Source organism: Saccopteryx leptura, chromosome 4, assembly GCF_036850995.1.
Source record: "Saccopteryx leptura isolate mSacLep1 chromosome 4, mSacLep1_pri_phased_curated, whole genome shotgun sequence".
Lineage (NCBI taxonomy): Eukaryota > Metazoa > Chordata > Mammalia > Chiroptera > Emballonuridae > Saccopteryx > Saccopteryx leptura.
In genome coordinates this window covers 3,212,299-3,237,581 of record NC_089506.1, presented here as the reverse complement: position 1 = coordinate 3,237,581, position 25,283 = coordinate 3,212,299, and the positions used below count along the sequence as shown (strand labels likewise).

Here is a 25,283-nt window from a genome sequence, read left to right as displayed (position 1 = left end):
GCGGGGCGCGGGAGCGAGCGGCGGGCTGCGCGGCCCGGGCCCAGCCGCGTTCCCCTCTCCGCGGGGAGGGATGGTTGAGTCCAGCCGCCACGGCATCAGCTCCTTGAGCGCTAGCAGCCTGTCTTCGCCGCTCCCCGCCTCTCCTCTCTAGACTGGCTCCCCCCACCCCGCGCGCCCGCCCCTCCCTCGCTCGCTCCCTCCCGCGGCTCCCACTCGCTGGCTCGCTCTCTCCAGCTGCCTCCGCTCCGGGCTCCAGGTCTCTGCTTGCTGCGCGCGCTCCTCCCCACCCGCCCGCCCGCCTCGCCCCTCCCGCGGCCTCGGCCACGGAGCCTCCCGCCCGGATCGGCCCAGCGGCCCGGTGTTGGTGTCGGTGTCGGCGCGCAGCAGCAGCAGCTAGCCCCGCAGCGGCTCAGGACCGGGACCGATGCTATGAGAGGGGAGCGAGCCGAGCGCCCGGACCTGCAGGAGGCGTCGGGTGCGCAGGCGGTCTGGGGACCGGGCTCTCTGTCCTCCCGCTCGCCGTGCCCTCTGCTCCTTCTCCGGCTCTGCCCGTAGCCCCGCGTGCTTCGGAGGAGTCGGGCGCCTCGGGGAAGAGCCCTCGGCGTCGTGGGCGCGTGTGGAATATCTGCAGACATGACTGCGCGGAGGAGATGCCAGCCGCCGCTCCGGCTCCTGGTGCCGCTGCTGCTCTGCGCGGGGCTCCTCACTGCAGCGCACGGTAAGGAGGCTGCTGGCGGCCGGCCGGGGACATGGGCGAGCCCTCCGAGGCCCGGTGGCGACCGCAAGTGTCTGCTCTGGGGCCGGCAGGGGAGCCCGGCGCCGGCGTGTGCGGGCGGCTCTCCGTCTCCACGGCGGACGCTCGGGGGGAAGGCAGTGCCCGGGAGCCGAGCCTCCATCGCGGTCTGGCCGACCCCCGCCCCACCGCCACTGCCACCGCCGCCGCCACCGCCACTGCCTTCCCTCCGCTTGGGCCGAAAGCAAATGTCGCTTTTCTCTGGGCTGTGGGCTGTCAGGGAGAAGGAAGCCAGACCCGAGCGAGCGAGCGAGCGAGCGAGCGAGGCTGACTGCGCGGCGGCAGCGCCTCCATGGAGATGTGGGCGCAGCGGGTGCGGGCGGCGGGGGCTGGTTCCCAGGACTTTCCCGGCCCCGGGCAGCTGGGAAAGTGACGCGGGCCAAGCGGGCCTCGCAAGTTCGGGCTCTCCGGGGACTGGGGGTACCACCAGGCAGACCTGCCCGCTGGCCGGGCTCCCCGCACCCTCCATGCGTCCACTGCTCCTCCGCCCCTCTCCTCACCGTCCTCCCGGGGACGAGGGGCCGCCTCGGGAAGGTCGCTCCCGCCTTCCTCCCCGCACTTTGCTCTTTGCAAGTTGGAAGGAGCTGGCGAGGCGCCTGAGGAAAACGGGGAGACCTGGAGAGGGGGTCCCTCCCCAGATGGATTCGCTGTGTCCGCGGGGCTCTTCCCCCTTGCTACCGCTGGAGGAGAAAAGGGCTCCCTGGGTCGCTCCTGGGGCTCGGAGCTCCGTGAACTTGGTTTTCTCCTTGAAATGAGTTGGGGAATGTTTTCCCCTAAGTAGCCTACCGGCTGCAGCCTCCCCCGGCGCTGACAGGGCTGGACTCCCGTCTCTCCTCCGGGAAGGGAAACAGGCTCCCTCTTGATTGGGGAGGGGGAAGAGGGGGAGAATGAGAGGGGGAGAGGGGGCGTCGACGGATTTTAACATCGGAAAGTACGTGCCCCCTCCCCTAATTTTGGCGTCCTCGGATTCCCTCCCCTCCCCCCATCAATCAACACCCCGTCACCTCACTCCTGGAAATAGCTACATAGGTTTTTGTGTGTTCCTTATTAAAGCACGGAGTCAAGTCTGGTAGGGTGGGTTTTTTGTTTTTTGTTTTTTAGTGTTTATTTGCTCTTTCCTCACATAAAAATCCCCTTCCTCTCTAGATTCTTCCATCTTCCGTTCCTTCAGTGTTCCAGATTCCGGGGTGATTGACAAGGCGGAGGACTGGCTCTGGTTCCATTAGGAAAGTCCAGATGGGCCCGGCCTGGGGAGGGGAGGGGTGCAGAGGGCGGAAGGTTAGGCTTGTCTCCTCCCGTCGTCCCTCTTCTCCAGGGGCGTCCAGGCTGGGTAAGAGCTGGCAGCTAGGCGACTGTCCCTCCCTGCCAGCACTCAGCCTCACTTTGAAGGGGCGGCTGTGGGAATGCCCCCCCCCCCCCAGGGAGTCAACAATTGGTGTTAGTGGCTTAGCTCATATTCGCTGGGAGGTACACCGGCCCACTGCCCGCCCTCCCACCTGGCTGGGTTCCGTGGGACACTCTGCCTTGGGCGCTGAGGCTAGAGCCACCATGGAGGCTCGGCTGGCGGTGGGGGTGGTCCGTGGTTTCAAGGAGCCATGGACTGGCTGGAAGTGGAGAGGAAGCTGTAGCAGTAGAGAGCAAGGGGGGCTGTCCCTGGGGGGTCCGCCCATCTGAGTGGCAGGTTGGGGCAGTGGCCTGGGGACAGGACCCCCCGCTCTGCTCCTTCCTGGAGAGGACACACTTGCTGGGTAACTCCACAAAACTTCGCGCCCCTTCCCCAGCACAGGGAGCCCCTCTGGGCCCCGGCCGCCTCCCGGGAGCCACGCTGGGGTCCCCGTGGTTTCAAGCAGGACTAGCAAGCGTCCTGTCCTCCCCTCCCCCGCAATTAGCAGGGGTTGCTGCTGAGAGAAGGCAGCGGCCCTGCCTGGGCTGCTTAATAATCCACACACGTGTGCGGGGGAGGATTCCGCCCTGGCGCGCGGGGGTGGGCCGGGCTTGCGGTGGGGTCGGGGGTGGAAGCAAGGCTACCGGGGTGCAGATCCTGGGCGGGGGCACTCTCGCAGGTCTCAGCGCCCTCGAGGGGAGGGGTACAAAGTCCTGGAGAGCCAGCCACGGGGGTGATATTGCCTTCTGCTCCCTGGGAGTCCCTGCTTCCGGCTGTAGAAGCCATAGTAAGTGCACCTTTCTGTTGATTGGTACTCAAGGAGCAGGAATAGAGGTGTGTGTGTGTGCATGTGTGTGTGCGTGGTGTGTGTGTGTGTGTGTGTGTGTGTGTGTGTGTGTTTATTTGCGCTATCGCCCAGCCTAGGTTAAAGGGAGCTCCTGCACCTTCATCACCCCAGCGGGCTGGTCTCCTCTGCGCCCCCAGGGTCAAGTTGGAGTGTGTGTCCCTGGCGTGGAAGCGGCTGCAGGCAGGAGACTGGTGACGCCAGCACCGGAACCTTGCCTTGCATGCTTGGGCTCCTGGGGCGGGGTTGCGCCCCCTCTGGAAACCCTACTGGCCCAGGTGGGGCCTCTCTCTGCTAGGGGCGTGGGCAGTTGGCTGGGCGCTTGGCGCCTGTGCGCACAGGGCTTCCTGGAGGTGCAGCTCAGCTCTCTCGGGGACTGCTCAGGCCACCGCGGCCAACACAGGAGCGCTGCTGCCGCCTGTGCCCGGGTGGTGGCTCCCCCGGTGGCGAGGGCTGCTGGATAGTTTTTGGACCGAGGGGCATCATTCCTGACCCGTTTATGGAGTCCAGAGAGGCTGGAGGCGGCTGCAGCTGTAGTCCATCCGTGGAGCCTGGTTCACTCAATATCCGGTCATCAGCTCTAGCTGCTGGCACTTGAATCTTCCATACAGTGTTGGGGGCACCGGGAACTCGCTTCTGATGGCTTTTTAAAAATTCTTATTAATGTTACTGTAACGTTATTGTGTCCCAAGTGTGCATACCTCCTTAAAAGCCTCGTATTTGCAGGGACCCCAGCTGAGGGCAGGTTTGAAGCACTTTCCTCTCCTGAATGAGTGGAATGTTTTTTTCCAAGAGCACTGGGCTTTGTGCCCCTTCTCCTGAGGGGATCGGCTGGTCCTTTGGGCAAAAACAAACTTTGCTTCTCAATGGTTTCTTGCCTTGGTGCAGCGACAAGAAGGCGAGGATTTGCAGACATCACTCAGCCTCCTACAAAGACTAAGTAAGAGAGTTCCCCAAGGTCTCACGCCAAAACCCGGGGCCACAGAATGGTGTTTGTCAGAAATTAATCGGAAGGTTCTATCCCTCCCAGCAGAGAGATGTAGCCGTGCATTGCCAAATTTCCACAAAACCATGTAACTCAGCAGAGAGAGAGAGAGAGAGAGAGAGAGAGAGAGAGAACACTGCCAAGCAGCCTTCCCAAACCTCCGTGCCTCCCGTGAGTTAGTTACCTTTTAAAAACACTTCCTTTCACAGAGGAGGGGGAGGAGGAAGCTGAGCTCTCTCATTTGCCAGTGGAATTCCTTTATGGCCGGCCCGCTGCACACCTCCTCTCTCCAGGGAAGTCAGGGACTCCAGTCATACGTACCTTTCACAGAAAACTCGAATCCATCATGTACGGAAAAGGTGGACGGTGGAAGAGGAGGTTCCTGTTTTCTGCAGCCATGATTAGCTTAGCAAATTATATATATATATATATAATATACATAGATATTTTTTTATTGCCTTGTCAAGGGGGTTCTTTGTTTTTTCTGGTCCAGACCTGGTTATTTAGCCCAGAAGCCCTAGAGCAGGGGTCCCCAAACTTTTTACACAGGGGGCCAGTTCACTGTCCCTCAGACCTTTGGAGGGCCGGAGTATAAAAAAAACTATGAACAAATCCCTATGCACACTGCACATATCTTATTTTAAAGTAAAAAAACAAAACGGGAACAAATACAATATTTAAAATAAAGAACAAGTAAATTTAAATCAACAAACTGACCAATATTTCAATGGGAACTATGCTCCTCTCACTGACCACCAATGAAAGAGGTGCCCCTTCCAGAAGTGCGGTGGGGGCCGGATAAATGGCCTCAGGGGGCCGCATGTGGCCCGCGGGCCGTAGTTTGGGGACCCCTGCCCTAGAGCATCTGAGCTCTTCCACCGTGGTCCTGCGTTTGGGTTAAGTCTGGACACAGGTAAGGGATGGGGAGGCTTCCTTCCTCCTGAAGTGACAGGCTTGGTACAAGAGGGCAAGGAGATGCCCTTAAACAGGTCCGGAGAACTAGGTAGCAGGTGGCACCGTGGGCGTGGTCTTCCCCCAAGGTCTCCCCCCGAGGTCTCCGCCCGAGGTCTCCCCCCGAGGTCTCCGCCCGAGGTCTCCCCCCGGGGTCTCCGCCCGAGGTCTCCCCCTGAGGTCTCCGCCCGAGGTCTCCCCCCCCCCGAGGTCTCCTCCCGAGGTCTCCGCCCGAGGTCTCCCCCCCCCGAGGTCTCCCCCCCCCCCGAGGTCTCTGCCCGAGGTCTCCCCCTGGGGTCTCTGCCCGAGGTCTCCCCCCGAGGTCTCCCCCCCCCAGGTCTCCCCCCGAGGTCTCCGCCCGAGGTCTCCCCCTGGGGTCTCCTGCATCTCCCCAAGCTCAGGCCTGCAGAGGAAGGGAATCACCAAGTTCACGTGGGTGTTCCGCTGGCCAGGCCGAGCTGGAAGAGAGGGATGGCCACCAGGAAGGGACCTAGAGGTTCCCACAGGTGAGAACAGCTCCTTCCAGGGTCTGCGCTTCCCTAGCATCCAGTTTGTGTCTGTGTGGTTGTGTTTTTGTGGTTTTTTTTTTTTTTGCCACAAACACTGATGGAGCTTTGAAGATGTCAAGAAAATGGTTCAGCTTCCTTTAAGAACTAGATAAACAAGGGCTCAGTGGCTGGTTGGTGTTCACTGCGGGCGAGACAGCAAATCCAGTGTAGACATTTCTAAGCTGTCCAAATGCAAATGGCATATTAAGTACTCTGTGCTCTGCTGAACTCTCGATGCATCTCCGGCAGGTCTTCTGCTGAGCTCAGAGTGGGAATCCGGCACTTCAAATTGCACTTAGGCGATGCAAACTCTACTTTTGCTTTGGCATTTTTCTTTTCTTTTTTTTCCTGGTTAGATTCATTCTCTCCTTCAATCGGGAAATTGAGCGGCAACTCCTTGCACAGAGCAGATGGCAAACTATGTCACCTTATTTTAATTTCACTTGTTTAGCTAAGAAATGAAAGAAAGCCCTGGCCAGTTGGCACAGTGGTAGAGGGTCAGCCCAATGTGTGGAAGTCCCAGTTTTGATTCCTGGTCAGGGCACACAGGAGAAGTGACCATCTGTTTCTCCACTTCTCCCTCTCTCCCTTCTCTCTCTTTCTCTCTTCTCCTCCCGCAGCCATGGCTCAAACAGTCTGAGCAAGTTGGACCGAGGCACAGAAAATGGTTCCATGGCCTAGCCTCAGGTGCTAAAACAGCTCAGTTGCCAAGCAACAGAGCCGTGGTCCCAGATGGGCAGAGCACTGCCTGGTAGGGGACTGGCCGGGTGGATCCTGGTCAGGGCGCACGCGAAACTCTGTCTCTGCCTCTGCTCTTCTCACTTAATAAAAAAAATAAAAATTAAAAAAAAAAAAACAAAACAGAGTCAGAGGAAGACATCTGAGTAAAGGTCTAGGCACTGAACAGCGGGCAGTATTTGTACCTCTGGGTGGCTTGGGCATCGTGAGAAGCCTGTTGGACCCTGTGCTGGTAGAGTAGAAACTTGGATTAGTGCACCAGCAGTGAGGACCGCTAGAATGAGACCAGCTCCACTCTGTGGTGGGGCCACCATTGTCACCAGGGATAGATACTGTTTGGAACAGCTGAACTGGCTTGCTTGTGACACCTGAGGAAAAGAAAATAGATTCTTTGGCTGGGCTGCAACCAATTAGTCCTACAGGAAATCGCCCTTTTGACCCTGCCTTCAGTCACACAGCCACGGTGCCTAGCTCCTGGACGGCCTGTTCAGGACAGCTTATTGGTATGAAAATCAAGCGTATTAGGTATTTGCCTAATTGCAAAAAAAAAAAAAATAGCACTGTTCCACCATGACGTTCCTGTGACTTGAATGACCTTTTAGTAATTAACACGTCTATATTTGGGGTAGAATTTCTTCCCTAGGACAGAGGTTGATAAGGAGTAGAAGGAACAGAATTAAAATTTCCATTACATGAAAAAGAATAGAGGAGAACTGTTTCATTGAATTGGTTAAAAATAACTGATTGTAGGAGCTGTATGGAAATAATCCACAACTTGTAGGACCCCCCTCCCCCCGCAAAATAAAAAAGATTAACCTTTTGGATGCAGAGTATGAAAAAGTCTTTTTTCTCGCTTTTTGAATTCAGCTGCAATTTCTTTAAACTATTTAAATCAAACACTAATTTTTGGGAAAGGAAAATGCCATCAGTGCTTTAGGGAAATTGCATGATCTTTCTTTATCCTTAAGCATCTTTTCTCTAGCTGGGTAAAAGATTTCATCATCCACTAGGCACACGATCTCGTTCAACAGAACCTACTTCGAGAAAAACGTTGTAAACATTCTACAGAGGAATTAAATCTCAACCAATTACCTTGATAGGGAGTCAGTGTTACTTTGACCCACCGTGGCGACAGTTTTCTCTTAACGACAACTTCTGTGGTGAATGACAAAAAAAATAGCATGTAGGCATGGGCACCTATTAAAAATAACTACTATGCCTTTTATTTCTCTCATGCATTTTGTAATTTATGAGTTGAACTCGTCTGGCTTTATCTTGTACTGGTTTTAGATCGGGAAGGCTGTGAAAGGGAGAGGGATGCTTCAGTGTGGCCTGGCTCTCCGACTCTAAGGGGTGTAACGGAGATACTTCCTCCCTAATGCTCATCATCTCAGTGCAAAGGGGCCTGCCTTGTTTGTAAAGAAGTAAGTCTTGAATAATACTTTGCGCGCTGAAATCTATTCTTATGACTAGCGTGAGCTCGTGAGAAACAGAGGCATGCAGGAGTCATCCTTGACCCACGAACCGGTTTTACCCTCCAGGAGTTACTGTGAGAAGAGTGTTGCAACCTAAGACCTAAATTACATCAATTATTGGCTCAATCCCAAGTACCTTTATTCATTTTTATTATTTTTGTTTTGTTTTGTTTTATGTATTTTGGAGACACGTTGGGCCTCAATAAAATTCAAGAGAAACTAATATGGCACATAGATATTATAAATGTAAGTGCAACTTTCTGTATGAATTATCCAGCAAATTGTAAGGCACCGAAGTCCCAGAGAACCAGAGCAACTTTGGAGGACATCCCGCGTGTCCCCAACATAGGGTGGCAGCACTGGCTTTTGTCCTAAACGGGTCACTTTTCTTTGTCCATGTTGGCATCACACAGTGATGTAAAATCTTAGAATAGTCTTTTGCAAACGTTGTGAGGAAAAGATTTACTTGAGGTCTTGTTTAAATGTAAATTCTAAGGCCTCTCCCCAAGAGATTCTCAAAAAGTAGGTTGTGGATGATGTCATAAATAAGCATGTGTGTATGTCCATCTGTTCATCCGTCCGTCTGTCCATCCAACTCTCCATTTGTCTCTCTATTCATCTAGCTGTCCGTTTATCTATCCATGTATCTATCTCTACCTCCTTTTTGATAAAAGGCATCCAAATCTAATCACCTATTTACGGAGCCTTCACAGGCTAATAGGCCGGTGCTGATTTTATGATGAATGTACCATATTGTGAAATCGTGTAATTATTTCCGAAGACTTCTTCTTTATCGTTAGTGCCTCCATTATCAGTGTTCATCATTCTATGCTGTTTAATCTTTTTTTTTTTTTAAAGGTTTTACAACAAAGCTGAGATTCAAGCTTCCTGTCCATAATATTTGTATCTTGGGAAGACTTCAAGGGATAATTATACTCTTTCATTATAAAAATACTGTACAAATGAATTATTTTATTTTTTTCTCTCCTACTGTTTAGTAGACTCTGATATGATTAGTGTTATGTAAGAAAGAGCTAAATGTTGGATTAAAATTAGAATTATTTGGGGAGTGATCTCTAATGAATTGAAAGCCTTTGAAAATAATTACGAATTCTAAGCTATCTTTTTTTCTTGATGCTTGGTGAATTCCTATGTCTTTATTCAGAGAAACTTATTTATGTCTCCTCCTGTTTTCAGTGGAAAGTATCTTTTTTGATCTTCTGCAAGTGACTGCAGTTCTTTATACCTTCCCTGATGACACTGAGTGAATTTTCCCTTTCCTTGTCTATCATTGAATTGAAACGTTTGGCTTTTATGCCAGTGACAATCCTGAGGGTTACAGCAAGTTCAACACAGCTCCTTCTTCTGAAAATGAGGGATCTCCTGAACTTAAAGATGCTCAGTTTTGTGTTTTGTTTTTAGAAAGAAATGAATGATAAGAGTGTGTTCCAAGGCGATCAACAATTTTTGTCTCTATGTTTCAAAATATCTTTCTTTCTTTTTTTCCAGTGGTTAGCAAAGTGGTGTGCTTTGCTGCATAATACAGGTATGGATAGTTATGACTTGCAGGGATGACCGACACTTCGTACGGATAGGAAGAGGGACCTTGCCGATATGAGAAGGGTCATTTTTTAGAAGAAGTGAACTAAATTGAGCAACTCCTCCCTTTCCTGTGCTAGACATGTAAACTTCTCAGCGTCTGTCTTTCTTTCTTATTCTACTTCCTCCTTTCTTTTTCTTTTCTTTATTTTTTGACAGAGGACAGGGACAGACAGACGGGAAGGGAGAGAGATGAGAAGCATCAATTCTTCGTTGCGGCACCTTAGTTGTTCATTGATTGCTTTCTCATATGTGCCTTGATGGGGGGGGAGGGGGCTACAGCAGAGTGAGTGACCCCTTGCTCAAGCCAGTGACCTTGGGCTCAAGCTGGTGAGCTTTTGCTCAAACCAGATGAGCCCGCGCTCAAGCTGGCAACCTCGGGGTTTCGAACCTGGGTCCTCCGTGTCCCAGTCCGACGTTCTATCCACTGCGTCACTGCCTGCTCAGGCGTTCCTCCTTGCTTTAAAAAAATATTATTATTGTGAACAACTTAAGACAAATCTAGAGCCATTAGGATTTTCTAGATATTTTTTTGTGTCATTGGCTAGACGCCTGGGGTGGCATCTTCCTGGCTTCTTAGGCACGCTCCATTTTAGATGAAAACGATATGAAAGTTTAAGACTGTGTAAATCGCAATGCTTTTTAATGCAATTCTAGATAAGATCAAGAGAAAGAGAGAAGAACCATCCAGTTACTGTTGGGCGGAGTTATTTATAGCTAGTGATCTAGTTACGTATCGAAGTCAGATTACCACCACGAGGGGGAAATGTTCATGTTTGTCGTCTCTGAGCGTCTTTACCCTCGAAGACCTGGGAGCCGGCGAGGGGATTTGGGAAGTCCAGCATCTCTCATAGGGCTGGAGAAATCACAGCGCTCTCTGGAAGGATGGCGCTGCGGACTCCCGGAAGCACTCAGGGCAAACAACGGTGCACGCTGCCTTACGACTGATTTCCCCGCAGACTTTCACAGAGACGTTGAATCTGTGGTTGTCCCCATGGAGCTCATATACGAGGTGGGCACCTGCTAGTCCCAAAGAAAGAAGGAGAAAGGGTCAGAGTCAGCCAGCGTGAGGCTGCGGAGTGGTCGCGGCCGGAGGATAGTGACAGCAGCCTTTTCAAGTAGGAACCTACAGACAGAAACTCTGGCTGGGGCTGTGGGGCTGTCCCGGGCTCTTTCCTGCACTGTGCTCCCCTGCCCGCCCCGAGGGTTGGGTCTTCTCTCCTCACACAGCCGCCGGACCCCTTGCTTGGATTGCAAAGCTGTTTTCTGAGAAACAAGGATTTTTTGTCACCTTGAATTCTGTTTTCCATGTTCTACGGCGCCATACTTTCACGTTTTGTCATAATGACCTCCAGAAGGCAACGCTCACATGGCGTCGGGCGGGAAAGGCAAGCGGACACGCAGACTCGGCACGCCAGGGACAGCCCTCTTCGGTGCCCTGGTTTCCCGGCGGTCGGCGCTGGCGCCCCAAGTGGGTTGGACGCATCTCCCTGTACAGCGAAGGCAGCGTGGTCCCCCTCACTGACCTTCAAAGCTCTTTGTCATCTGGCTTCAGCCTCTCTTCCCAGCTCTGGCCCTGGGCTTCCTGTGAGTGACCACCCAGGTTCATGCTCATCCTAAGGGCATCCTTGTCTCCTCTTTGCCCAGGGCCACCCAGCTTGGACTTCTCTGCGAGCGACCTCTCCCCTAAGTCGATCCCCCGGTCTGTCCTCCGTCTAAATTCCTTTGTCACCGTACTCTGGTTCACAATCCCAGGTCACGATGTGGAGGAATCGTGAGTTTAGGACCTTTTCTAAAACAGGCGTTGTTGTTTGTCTGCTGGTTTTGTTTCTGTTTGTAGACCGCATGCTCACCTGGTAGATGTTTAAATCTGGGAGAACTCAAAGATACTCTTAGAGACAACAAAGTTACCATCGTGCGTCCTTGTACTTTCTGTTTCTCCGTTGAAGAAGCCAGTGTTCTCTGATACTTCTTGATTCTGTCTGTTTTTTTCTAGGGGGGTGGGAGTGTGTAAACACTTTGTGAGAAGACTCATAGAAGAGACGTGGCCAGTGGGCGGGGTCAGCAGTGATACGTTCCTCCTGTCCCCGTGCACGATGATGTGTGTGCACAACGCGACTAGACCTGGCGCCTGTGTCCAGGTCGGTACTTTTCTGCCATGGATTCTTTTCCTAAGAGTTTCTGGGCGCACGCCTCCTCCTCTCGTGAGGATGATTAGCGGCAGTATATCCCGCTCGGCGGCTGCGACAACTCATCTGGCTCTCCGCGACTGTTTTATCGTGCGGCGTTTAATTGGAAAGAATCAGCAGAAGAAGGGCTGTGGAACAAAGCAGGAGGGACCCGTCTCCTCCTCTCCCCGCGGCCGTTGCAAAGTCACCTTCGCAGAGTTCACCAGTGGCCGCAGGGGACGCAGACGGGACAGACCATCAGGGCGTTCTCAGTGATGGCGGGTGGGGGCCACCTGACCTGAGAGCACAGGACGAGCTCTGAGGGATGATTTATGTCTCCGAGCAAATGTGTTTTTCTTTCCATTTTCATGATGGATGGACAATGTGAGGACTTAAAAAAAAATAAAGTTGGTGTAAAAATAACATAAAGTGTTGTATGACAAGGTGAGGCGACCAGAGTTGTGGCCCCTTTCCTGTCGGAGTTAAGAAAGGGACCTGTGAGCTTCCTGAGTGAGAGATCGGGTGACGTCGATGGCGACCCTAAAGTCAGAGCGAGAGAGGAGTGCTACTATTTTTATGTCTTTTTAATGACTGCTTATTTATTTATTTATTTATTTATTTATTTATTTATTTATTTATTTATTTATTGGTCCTATATCAAGGAGAGATAGGAACAGAAAGCCAAAGGCATTTTTTGGCAAGATCGTGTTCCGTTGTGCTCTGTTCCCCGCGTTTATCCTCTGCAGGACCAGAGGCCCCCGGGAACGACGGAATTGGTTCAACAAGGACATCCTAGAGCAGGGGTCCCGAAACTATGGCCCGCGGGCCACATACGGCCCCCTGAGGCCATTTATCCGGCCCCCGCCGCACTTCCAGAAGGGGCACCTCTTTCATTGGTGGTCAGTGAGAGGAGCATAGTTCCCATTGAAATACTGGTCAGTTGGTTGATTTAAATTTACTTGTTCTTTATTTTAAATATTGTATTTGTTCCCATTTTGTTTTTGTTTTTTTACTTTAAAATAAGATCTGTGCAGTGTGCATAGGGATTTGTTCATAGTTTTTTTTATAGTCTGGCCCTCCAACGGTCTGAGGGACAGTGAACTGGCCCCCTGTGTAAAAAGTTTGGGGACCCCTGTCCTAGAGGGACATCTTCCATCTCATTCCGAGCGTTAGTACCCATGGCTGCTGTGTAACATTACCACCCACCGCAAGGGCAGCCGTTTCAGACCGCTCACGCTCGGACACCCCGCCCCCGTTCCCCCCCCCCCGCCCCGTGTCTGTGGGTCACCCACACCCTCTGCTGTGGCCCCGCAGGCTGCAGTCGAGATGCGACTGGGACAACAGTCTCGTCGGCAGCCCTCCTGGGGAGAGACCCGCTCATACGGTGACTCGTCTCTCAGGTGGCAGGAATCCCATTCCTTGTGGCTGAGGGGCCGAGAGCTCCAGTTGACTGCTCGAGGTCACCCTCAGTTCCTAGAGGCCGCCCACACGTCCTCGTCCTGTGGGGCCATTCCAGTGTGGCTCAAAGCCCAGGAAGGAGAGGGAGGGAGAGAGAGAGAGAGGGAGGGAAGGAGGAGAGAGGGGCTCTGGCAAGCCGTGAACGACAGTGCTATTTTCAAATTACTCAATTGTGGACACACGGTCACTGTTCCCTGTTCTGTTGGATAGAAGCCAAGCCTACGTCCTGTCCGCCTCAGACAGAGGAGAGTCACACCGGGCGTGACGTGGAGGTAGGATCGCGGCGTCGCCTCCAGCGTCTGTTCACATGACCATCCCAGAACTGGGTGACTAGAGAGAGAGCGTCATGCAGTCAGGGCGCAAAGCCCGACCAGGCCCTGTGTCAGAACAGGCAACACACACAGGTTCGTATTCTGCAGAAAGAACGCACACCAAGAACAAACAGTGCAAAGGAACCACACACACTGATGATTGATCGGAAGACTATAAACTAAACAATGCCATTTTCTCCAATTTATAAAACACTGATACGTCACCTGGTGGGAAGTACATAGGAGGATCACTTCTATATGGTGGGGCTGTATACCGGGAGAAGTCTGGGGGGGGGGTGCAGATAATTTGTCCATACCAGTAAATATTCCACTAATCAGATATATTAATCCAAAAGTGTAATATCCCCTGCAGTAATACATGCTTATTCATTTCCGCCCTCTCTCTACGAGTGGAAAATTGGACAGAGCTGAAATGTCCATCATTCTAAAATAGCTAAATAAATAATATAGCACCCGGGATTGCCCGCATGAGTATGTTTCCATGGCGAAAGTTTGAGTTGAACATTCAAAATAGTATGTATGTTATTTGTACTTTCCATGTTTATTTTTTATTTATTTATTTATTTCTGAAGCTGGAAACGGGGAGAGACAGTCAGACAGACTCCCGCATGCGCCCGACCGGGATCCACCCGGCACGCCCACCATGGGGCGACGCTCTGCCCACCAGGGGGCGATGCTCTGCCCATCCTGGGCGTCGCCATATTGCGACCAGAGCCACTCTAGCGCCTGAGGCAGAGGCCACAGAGCCATCCCCAGCGCCCGGGCCATCTTTGCTCCAGTGGAGCCTTGGCTGCGGGAGGGGAAGAGAGAGACAGAGAGGAAAGTGCGGCGGAGGGGTGGAGAAGCAAATGGGCGCTTCTCCTGTGTGCCCTGGCCGGGAATCGAACCCGGGTCCTCCGCACGCTAGGCCGACGCTCTACCGCTGAGCCAACCGGCCAGGGCTATTTATTTATTTCTGAAGCTGGAAATGAGGAGAGACAGTCAGACAGACTCCCGCATGCACCCGACCAGGATCCACCCGGCACGCCCACCAGGGGGCGACGCTCTGCCCACCAGGGGGCGATGCTCTGCCCCTCCGGGGCGTTGCTCTGCCGCGACCAGAGCCACTCTAGCACCTGGGGCAGAGGCCAAGGAGCCATCCCCAGCGCCCGGGCCATCTTTGCTCCAGTGGAGCCTCGGCTGCGGGAGGGGAAGAGAGAGACAGAGAGGAAGGAGAGGGGGAGGGGTGGAGAAGCAGATGGGCGCTTCTCCTGTGTGCCCTGGCCGGGACTTCTGCACGCCAGGCCGACGCTCTACCACTGAGCCAACCGGCCAGGGCCACTTTCCATGTTTATTTGAGAGAAGGCAAGCTACTTCTATGCACATGTAAAACATATCTGAAAAGTTATATACATCGCAGCAGGGGTATTTAAATGCTGTCTGGTTCTTTGAACAACTATGATCCGCTTTCCTACGTAAAACAATAATAGCTCATAGCCAGGATTACCAGGAATGCCAACAGGAGAAAGACCAGAGCCGCTCGGCAGCCATGGAGACGAGCAGTCTGTAGACAGGTCATGCGGGGTTTGACCTGACAGCGATCTCCTTGTGTGCAGGTCCAGTGCTGTCGTTTTATTGGCCACCAGGGGAGTCCCGTGCCTCTCACAGATGCAGGGGGAGAACTCAGACAGGCTTGGTCCTCCTGAACGCTCTGCTCCCGGGAGCCCCCTGTCTCCTGACGACCCCGTGCTCCGTCTCTCTCCTCCTGAACGCTCTGCTCCCGGGAGCCCCCTGTCTCCTGACGACCCCGTGCTCCGTCTCTCTCCTCCTGAACGCTCTCCTCCCGGGAGCCCCCTGTCTCCTGACGACCCCGTGCTCCATCTCTCTCCTCCGGGGCCTGGCCCTGCTCCCGGGAGCCCCCTGTCTCCTGACGACCCCGTGCTCCGTCTCTCTCCTCCGGGACCTGGCTCTGCTCCCGGGAGCCCCCTGTCTCCTGACGACCCCGTGCTCCGTCTCTCTCCTCTGGGGCCTGGCCCCGCACCCTCTGGCCCTCCTGCCCTCGGGCTCTCTCTGCCGCGTCCCGACACAGAGGGGAAGGCCGGGTGACTGGGGGCGTTCTGGGCTCACATGTAAAAGCTTCTGTTATCCCGACAGCTGGGAAGTGTCGCTGTCAACTCCCCACTTCTGAGATGGTGGGGTCCCCCCGGCATGGCGGGGCCCTCGGTGGGATGGAGAGGTATGAAGGGGCTTAGATGCTTTGCTAAACAGTCAACCACAGTGATATTATTGTGATGATGATGATTGTTTTAGATCACTGAAAAGTGCAGTGCGTCAACGAAGCCTGGTGCTACCTCGTGGATGTGTTTTATACGGTGTCGTTTCAATGACCATGGGTCACTGCAGAGTACTCAGTCCCGAGGAGCTTGACCCCGAGCTGGGTTTTTTTTTTTTTTTTTTTTTTTTTTGTATTTTTCTGAAGCTGGAAACGGAGAGAGACAGTCAGACAGACTCCCGCATGCACCCAACTGGGATCCACCCAGCACGCCCACCAGGGGGCTATGCTCTGCCCACCAGGACGTCACTCTGCCGTGACCAGAGCCACTCTAGCACCTGGGGCAGAGGCCAAGGAGCCATCCCCAGCGCCCGGGCCATCTTTGCTCCAGTGCAGCCTTGGCTGCGGGAGGGGAAGAGAGAGAGAGGAAGGAGGGGGGTGTGAAGAAGCAGATGGGCGCTTCTCCTATGCGCCCTGGCCGGGAATCGAACTCGGGTGCTCTGCACGCCAGGCCGACGCTCTACTGCTGAGCCAACCGGCCAGGGCCGACCCCGAGCTGTTTCATTTGTCAGAACTGCGCAGGTTAGCAATGTGGGACGTTGCCGGTCTGCAGTCCTCGGTGGTTACGAGAGCTGGGACTAGGACGTGGCGTCACAGGAGGGAAACCCACTTCCCGGAGTCGGTGGGCCGCTCCGGCGGTGATAGCGGCGTTGTGCCCCGTTTCCTGTGCCCGGGGTTTGAGGGTGGCCTGGGCGTCTGCGGGCAGCGCGCTGTTCCGGGCGCAGGGCGGCATCCTCCGAGAAGCCCGACGGTCAGGGCTCCTTTCCTGACTCTGCCTCTCACAGCGAAAAACACAAAAACCGGAAAAATGTAAAAACTCTCTGAGGCACTGTGCCTCCCTCCTCGCAAAGCGGTTCTCAGCTAGACTCAGGATTACAGCGATTTAAAACCCAGGCACATGGGAAAGGCTTGGAACTGCGTCTGGCAGTGACTGAACTGAAATCTGTGCTGCCTGCGTTTTCATGTGGCAACTAAAACCATGGGACGGGCCCCTCTCGATCCAGCCGCTGACGCGAGTGAAGAGAGCCCTAGTGCTCTGGGGAGCTGCTCCGGGCAGGTGGCGGTAAATCACGGCATTTGGAAGGCCCTGGCCGGGGAGCTCAGGTGGTTAGAATGTCGTCCTGACGCGTCGAGGTGGTGGTTCGATCCCGGGTCAGGGCACGTGCGAGAATCAGCCGGCGGACGTGTGCGTAAGTGGAAAACAGATCGTCGTGTTTCTCTCTCTCTCTCAGTCTCTCTCAAGAAAATGATATTTGGACGTAGGTGAGTGTCTTACATTCGTAAGTGGACTGCTGATCCCAGGCTCTGAGATTCTTTAGAATATTCTCAGTGCTTTCCTGTGTCTTACTTTGCAGATAAAAATAGTGGTTTCTCAGTCAGGTCGGTGATCCTGCCCTCACCACCTAGGATGTGACCTTGTCCATCACATTCAGTCTCAATAAAATTAAATGCCCGTTCCCGTTCCCTGGAGAAGATGCGTTTTAAGGGGGTTTCTGGTCAGAAAGCCTCGGACATTGGAAGTGACCTGGAGAGGAACAGGAAGAGAGCACAGCTGAGAACTTTCCACAGCGAGGCGTCTCTGGAGAACAAGCCGGTCTTCACGCCCGGCGTGCTGTTGGGGGGGGGCTCCCGAAAACCCTGGGACGCCTCTGTGTTCCGGAAGAGTCCAGACGTTTGTGTCACGGCTCAGTCTTGCCTGAGAGATGTGTCTGAGGCTCCCGTTCAAGAGGTTGTGGGACTTGCTGATGGAGCCTCGAGAGAAGGACGGGTTAGATTTGGTCCTCAGGCGGTGACACGGTGGAGCCGTGACCTCTGAGAGTGCAGAATGGTCAGGGGGCGGGAGGCGGTGATGTGAGGAGGACGTGGCACGTGGTGAGGGCCTTGTCCCTGACTTCCGCTCCCCTCCCCTGAACACGGGGCCTTCGGCGGTGCGAGGGTGATCCGTAGAACCTGGCATTTCCTCTGGTGCAGACTTCCCGGATTGGTGTCTGGTGACTCCAGTCTGCCTGGTGGCCCTCTGACTGGAAAAGCTGTCCACCCCTCCTGCACCTGCTCAAAGGCTGAATGCCTGGGGGCGGGGGGATGTTAAAAGGGAGGGTGTGTCTGTGTGAAATGCCAACTAATAACATAAAAAATTATATATGTTCCCAAGCGTGACTTTAGAATTCGATGCTCTTTCCGAGGTCACAGGATTGAGGTTTTCCGAATACACTACCTAGAACTCAAGCACCATGAGCCAAAGGCACACTTCAGAGTCAGGTGTGTGTCGGGGGGTCAGGGCAAATGTCTGTCCCCCAGGCAATGTGGCCAAATGCCGTCCAGGGAGCTCTGCAGAGAGCAACTCCAGGGTCCCCTCATGGGAGCACCGTGAGGACGTGGGTGCCGGAGACTCGGGGAGCGTGTGAAAGGCTGAGAGATTGAGGGTGTCGCAGACGCCGCTCTGGGCTCCGTGCTCCGCTCACCCCTCGCCGACCGGCCCTGTTCGCTCAGCTCAGCAGCACCTGCTCCGGGCGCAGGCTTCCCCTCTGGGCAGTCTTCCCCGCACACGCCCGCCTGGCGGCCTGGCGTCCGGTCCTGGGACTCGGTGTCCAGGTGGGGTCTCCGCGGGAGACCCTCCCTCTGCATTTCTTCAACAGGCACCACCTGGGGCTGGGGTGGGGTGCACCTGTCAGGTAGCCAGGGGCTTTGGAGGGGTGTGCCCCCAGGAGGGCAATGTCTGTGAGACCGCCCCTGGCGTGGTCTTGGTGAGCAGCCGTCCCGGTGATCTCCGCAGTTCTGGGAACAGAAGGTCCTGTGCCACCTTCCGAGCTCAGAGGAGAGGAGAGGCGCTTCCCCTGGGCCACCTTCCGAGCTCAGAGGAGAGGAGAGGTGCTTCCCCTGTGCCACCTTCCGAGCTCAGAGGAGAGGAGAGGCGCTTCCCCTGGGCCACCTTCCGAGCTCAGAGGAGAGGAGAGGTGCTTCCCCCGCATGTGGAAGGAACCATGACTGCCCACTCACCACCACGCAGCAGTTCCCTGTGGCCTGACGGTTCCCATGTGGCCTGAGCCATGGCAAAAGCCGCTGCACGGGTTTGTGACCAGGGGGGGGGGGGGGGGGGGGGGGGGCGCTGCACGCGTCTGTGACCGGGGGGGCACTGCACGGGTCTGTGACGGGGGGGGGGGCGCTGCACGGGTTTGTGACCAGGGGCGCTGTGTTTTCCTAAAGGGGAAACTTGGTTCGGAGAGTGGAATGGTAAGTGCTGATGTTTCCTGCGCCGAGTGGTGCATACTCGCCTTGGTCGTCCTGGAAGGAGCGGCGACCTCTATTAAAGTGTCTTTTTGTGAAGTAGAAACAGGTGACAGCACACACCTGGTGGTCAGCATGATAGACATGTCTGGGGACGGGTGACCGATGACCGCCGTCCACCTATACAGAATTGCGCCGATACGGCTCCTGGCAGTAAACGTTGTATCAAGACGGGCACTGAATTCACCGGCACTTCCCATGGTCACTTCAAGTACAGGCGGGAGACGGCTGACAAATGGCCGTATTAGAAGGAAAAGGCAGCAGCAGACGCCCTCATTCCAGCCCTTGAGCCGTGACGCCAGGGGCCCCAGTGGGCTCCCCCCATGCGTGGCTGACCGGCGATGGGTCTCAGCACGATGGTCAGCACTGTCAGGTTACGCCGGCACCTGCTGAAACGAGTATTTCATGAAAGGAAGAGATGTCTGAGATCCCGACCACCTCAAGTGGTTTCTAAAATGACATGTCTAGCCTGACCTGTGGTGGCGCAGTGGATAAAGCGTCAACCTGGAAACACTGAGGTTGCCGGTTCAAAACCCTGGCTTGCCTGGTCAAGGCACATATGGGAGTTGATGCTTCCTGCTCCTCCTCCTTCTCTCTCTCTCTCCCCCCCCTCCTCTAAAATGAATAAATAAATAAGAAATTAAAATGACACATCTAACAGGTCGGTGCTGGGCACAGCACGGCGGGGAGGTGGCTTCCTCAGACGGGTCGGAAATACTATCTCAGCATGTTTAGGATGGAGGCAGGTGGTCGTAGATGACACATTAACATATGACACATTTCATTGTAAGGTATTTTTAAGTTTTTGGATTCTTTTGGACAGTGGATAAAATAAAAAAAAAAAAAGACGGCGTGAAGAGTTTTCTATGTATCGAACTTCACACCTGCTGACCTAAAAACAAGACACTATGTAACACTAGAGGATGAAATCATTTGACACATTTCTTGTTAAATTATATTGGAGAGCACAGGGCTTTGTGTTTCGTTAGGATACTCATGTCGTGCAGTCTGTAACTAGAGGAGTTAAAATGTTGAAGACCCATGGAGGACCAGGGACCCAGGAGGACGGGGGAGAGCTGTGACTTGGGGGCAGCCGGCACGTGTATCTGTGGATAAGTTGTCAGAAGACACGCGTCTGGATCGCTCTCTAATAATTGTGAACTGATCACTGACCCTTTCGTCTAAGAAATCATCACCTGAAGGGAAACAGAAGTTCCGCTCACACCAGAAAGGCACAGATGTCCATTCACGTGGGTCCTTCTGTCACGGAGATCTTTCTCGAAGTCCGTGCCATTCTGTTTGTCCGTGATCGCCAGTCTGGGCCGTGCAGGCGGCGGTGTTAACCCTTCCTGATCCGCCCCTCTCAGACCACTCTGGGCTCCGTGAGCACTGTGCACTCTTTTCATTTCTTTCCTCTTGTTGCCAATAACACATGCTCAGGATGGCCATGGTCACTCCTTCCATGACATGTGGCTGCCGTCTCTGTGACACGGTCCACGAGGTGGAGCCATGATGTGGTCTGTGAGAGCTCAGGGTGGGTGGTGGTCCCTGGTCCGCTTCTTGAATTGCCATTTTGTCCCCTCAAGAGTGTCACCTGCGTCCATCACATGCGGTCCCCGGACTTGGCAGCCTGCGGGATGGGGGTTCTCGTCCAAGCTCCGGTAGCTCCGGTTTGGAGATCTTCCCGGGCTTCCGATTTCCTCACCGGAAAAGCAAGTGGCTTCACCCTTTGCCTCTCAGCCCTGACATTCCGTGACTTCGAAGTCGATCAGCGACCAGCTAATCGATCCACGCTTAGAGGGTTATAGCAGAGCAGCCTCAAATTCAATAAGGCCGCCGGCCGCCAGGAGGGAGAATTCCATCCACGCTGGCCGGGCGCTTTAATTTTTCTTTTTTCCTTTCTTATTTCTCATGCACTGAATTCAGCAATCTGCAGTTTCCCCCCTCAAGTGACATCAAGTGGATATTTCTTTTTCAGCAGCGTAGGTTGCAATGAACTCCTCTCTGGGTCCCTCTCTGCTGCCGTTCCCCAACCCCCTTGAAGCGAAGTCACCTTGGTGCGTGAGAAACACGCTGCCCCGTTCCACCGCCCTTCGCGGGGGCCACGCGGGCGGGCGGGCGCACTGATTACCTTTATTACGGGGGCCCCGCCCGCCCGGGAGGAGAAGCGTTGATCGCAGCTTCAGGGCAGAAGCTTCCTTTCCCAGCGTCCTCTCTGCCTGCGCAGGCTGCTGCCGGGCGGCGGGGAGGAGGAGGCACCTGCTTTCTCCAAGCATTTGCCCTCTCTTCATTTCAGACCGGGATCCACTGTCTCAGGACTTCCTCCCTGTCTTTCCAACCCTCGTGCCCACATCCACGATTTATTTCTTACGTGAAGGTTTACACAGTTGCAGAGGACTGGTACCGCTTGCTGGCCTAGAGCAGCTATCTAAGGGGGGCTGGGGGCAGCCGGCTCAGGGCCGTGTCTTAGCCCTTCTCTTCCTGAAGGAAGTTGGAGGCGCAGCACCGCGTGCCTGGTGCTGCAGAACGGAGACCGCGGTCACGTCCCAGTCTCCGTCCCAAGCGTAGGTCTCTGAGTCTGCATCATTCATCTCCGTCCCTTTCAACCGCACGGCCCGGCTGTCAGGTCAGAAGCCTCCAGACCCACAGAGAGGACGTGTGCGAGTTTACGCGAGGCCAGCTAGCCACGTGCCGGCCAGGGAACTCGACGGGGCCGGCGGCCACTGATGGCTTTGCAGTGTCTCTGATCCGTTTCGAGTTCAGCAGGGAAAGTAAGGAAGATGAAATGAATGTGGGAGGAAGCAAGACTGGGAAGTCTCTCTGATTGGGTGGTTGGATAGTTAACAAGATCCTGTGCTCTTCGTGGGGGGGGGGGGTACTTACCCTCCCGGGGGGTCTGAAAAAGAAGTATGTTGAAGGTGTGTTAACCTAGATGCACAGAGCCAATGGGGAAGGCTGGTTTAAGGCAGGGAGAAACCCTGTATAGACCTGGGGCAAGCGTCCCCACCAGGACCTGTCCAGTTAGGGACTTAGGGTCAGCTCACCCCGGGGGGTCACTTTCTGTTAGATTTACTGCAGAGCTGCCCAGTTTCTTCCTTCTGTCCACGTAAAGAATGGCAAAACTCTGCGTTGGTTTTGTTTGTCGACGAGGGGGCTCTTCCTGAGGAGTTCTGTGTGGTGAGCTGCCTCCGGGGGATCCTGGTCCAGGTTCCCTCCTGTGGGCGTCTCCTGAGGCCTGGTGAGCTGCCTCCGGGGGGTTGTGGTCCAGGTCCCCTCCCGTGGTCGTCTCCTGAGGCCTGAGGCCGGCCCTGTGTGCACAAAGCCTTCTCCCCTGCCCTGTGTGCGCAGTCTTCTCCTCGTCCGTCCAGGACTGTAGTGACGTCCAGGTTCTGGACATGCAGGTGGGACATCATCACGGCATCCCCTTTGTACCGTGAACGGGCGTCCTCTGTGACACGGAACCGTGTCCACACGGGAGAACCATGAATGTCCCCTTGCCTTGGACTGCTTCGTTTTAAATCATCAGCTTCTTTTTTTTTGCATTTTTTTTTTATTTTTGGCATTTTTCCGAAGCTGGAAACGGGGAGGCAGTCAGACAGACTCCCGCATGCGCCCGACCGGGATCCACCGGCATGCTCACCAGGGGGTGATGCTCTGCCCATCTGGGGCATCGCTCTGTTGCATCCAGAGCCATCCCCAGCGCCCAGGCCAACTTTGCTCCAATGGAGCCTCGGCTGCGGGAGGGGAAGAGAGAGACAGGAAGGAGAGGGGGAGGGATGGAAGAAGCAGATGGGCGCTTCTCCTGTGTCCCAGGCATTGGGGACAGCAGTTCAGGAGAGAGCAGGGCAGGATTAACGAGGCAGTAGAGGGCTCCTGTGCTTGTCACTGAGAGGGCTAGACGCCCCTGGAAACCGCGCTGTCTCAGGAACAAACACAAGGCCCACCCCTAATGCCGAACCGGGCGTCGAGTCCTTGAGAAAGTGAATGATTCCTCTTTGAAACTCAGTTCCCGTTCCACATTCCAGGGTCCCCTTGGCAGGGAAATCGTGTCTCCAGAGACACGAAACCCACCGGTCTCCACACCCGTGCGGGCTGCGTGTGTGGTCTCCTTCCTGCTGCAGGGGACGGACACAGCGAGGTCACTCCTGTCATCAGAGAGACCTGAGGACGCTTGGAAACAGATTTTGTGTTTCTTACCTACCTCACCTTAGCGTTCTCTTCCTCGAAACCTTTGTTTTCCCCAAGTCCTTCCAGACTTATTTCAGTTGTTGGCTGCTGCGTTTGAAGTAAGTACTGATCACTTATTGCTGTACTCAAATGCGTAATGTCCGCTCCCAACGTGTGGCTTTTATGAAAAGTGCCTTATAAACAATTACATACGAGTATGTCTGATTTAACAGGGGTTTAAAAGCCGTTGCTCCCCACATAGCAGTCAGTTGGATGACACAACTTGTCATTAAATTCTGTGTTCCCTCTTACAATAATGGTGATCGTATGAATTACAAAAGTCAAGAGCATTCCTACAAAGAATACTTCCAAACAGAGTATCAGAAATATTCTTCCCCCGTACAGGGGCAAGGGAACAAAAATAATACCATGCATTTTTAATGCATGCCTTTGAAATCAGCAATTATAGTTCTGAACAGCGATTAACATAGCCTACTGCTAAATACATTTCCGACTTAAAACTCACGAAATTGTGTCAGATAAAAATAAATCTTTCCTCCTTTCCTTCTTGAGTTTCGTAATTATGGCAGCTAGCACCTGCGTGCCAACTTTCAAACCGAAAGACGAGGGAGGGTTGTGGAAATCCGACTTATCTGAGTGTGAGAGGGAAGAGTGCCTTCCAGAGACGCCGTCGTGTGGTGGCGTCTGCCGAGCTGGTCCTGCGCGATCGCCGTTCATTCGTGCTCAAGAAGGCGTGGGGAGGGAGTCCTCGGTGACGTTGTTTCTAAGAGGTTTTGTTAAAATAATTTTTAATCGCTTCACCAATAGACAGGCGCTCGATGGGATCACAGTGCTGATTTCATGTCACCACGTTCTTGGGTTTTGAACTCAGAAACTAAAAACGACAAGAACCGCAGGAGACCTGCCGTGTCGTTCAAAGCCTTCGTTTGCTGCGTGGGTGACGTGTGACCCAGAGCGGAGTCGGAAGCATGCAGAACAGAGTGGCGACTGAGCCCGGGTCGCAGTCTCTCACAGCGGGGGGCTCCCGTCCAGCACCTCAGTGCCGCTCTGGTGTTCCATTAGAACATGTGGATGTCACAGGAGCACACAGACGTGTCGGTTAAATCCAGCCTGTCACAGAACCGTGTGTGGTGTCCCTTTCCTTTGTCGGAAACATATTGACACAACTTCCTCAAATATGTGATACTTTGGCGATTAGAACTGTGTTCCTCTCTCTCTCTCTCTCATTTTTTTTTTTTTTTTGAGATTTTTGTAGTTGGAAAATAAAGACTCTTCTTTGGCTTTATAAACACCAGATCATGACATATGCTTCATCACGGAGTCTGTTCTGAGCTAAAATGGCCTTTGTCGGGCTGTTCATCCGTAACACCTTATTCTGGCCTATTTAGTGGTGTATTGACATAACGTTACACAGGCTTTCAGTTTTTTCATGCACTGGGGTTACTTCTGCTGACAAAGTCAAAATCATTAGTGTTTGTTGTTCACACTGTGTGTTACAGTGATCAAGGTAAGCCTTGCAGTGTGGCAAAGACCTTTCTAATCAGGCAGAAGAGGCTCACAGTGGAGGTCATGAATGGCTGGCTACATTTTGTTCAGATAGAGCGTCTTTCAAGAGCACTTTTACAAAGTTGATGAAGGTAAAGGTATGATAACATAGCAATATCATGACTAACTCTTTTTTTGTGACAGAGAGAGGGACAGATAGGGACAGACAGACAGGAAGAGAGAGAGTCGAAAAGCATCAATTCTTCATTGCGGCTCCTTAGTTGTTCATTGATTGTTTTCTCATATGTGCCTTGACCAGGGGGCTACAGCAGACCGAGTAACCCTTTGCTCAAGCCAGCGACCTTGGGCTCAAGCTGGTGAGCTTTGCTCAAACCAGACGAGCCCGCGCTCAAGCTGGCGACCTCAGGGTCTCAAACCTGGGTCCTCCGCATCCCAGTCCGACGCTCTATCCACTGCGCCAGAGTCCGGTTTGGCCCTCTCTTTCTTCATAAAAATCTTTCTTGTTCTCGGTTCTTCAATACTCCATCCTGATGACGTCTGCCTTCCCTGTCTTACCGACCAGGACGTGGGGGCTCAGCTTCCCATGTCCCCAGCTTCCAGAGGAAGTGAATGACCGAATCAGGGAGAAGCTCCCGCTTGGAAGTCCAGTTGTCCCCACGCCGTGCTCCGCGTAATGAGGCAGCACCCTTCCTTCTCAGCGTCCATAGCTTTTGCAGGA

At 53.9% G+C, this 25,283-nt stretch overlaps 1 protein-coding gene across 1 annotated transcript in view; it reads left to right on the top strand.

Moving 5' to 3' along the window:
* The first annotated feature begins 508 nt into the window (after positions 1–508).
* CSMD1 (CUB and Sushi multiple domains 1) overlaps positions 509–25,283 on the top strand; it is a 1,728,861-nt gene continuing 1,704,086 nt past the window's right edge. Inside the window, exon 1 of the mRNA XM_066382147.1 lies at positions 509–718. Coding sequence (XP_066238244.1) covers positions 634–718 — 85 coding nt within the window. The 5' untranslated portion in view covers positions 509–633. The remainder of the gene's footprint in view (positions 719–25,283) is intronic.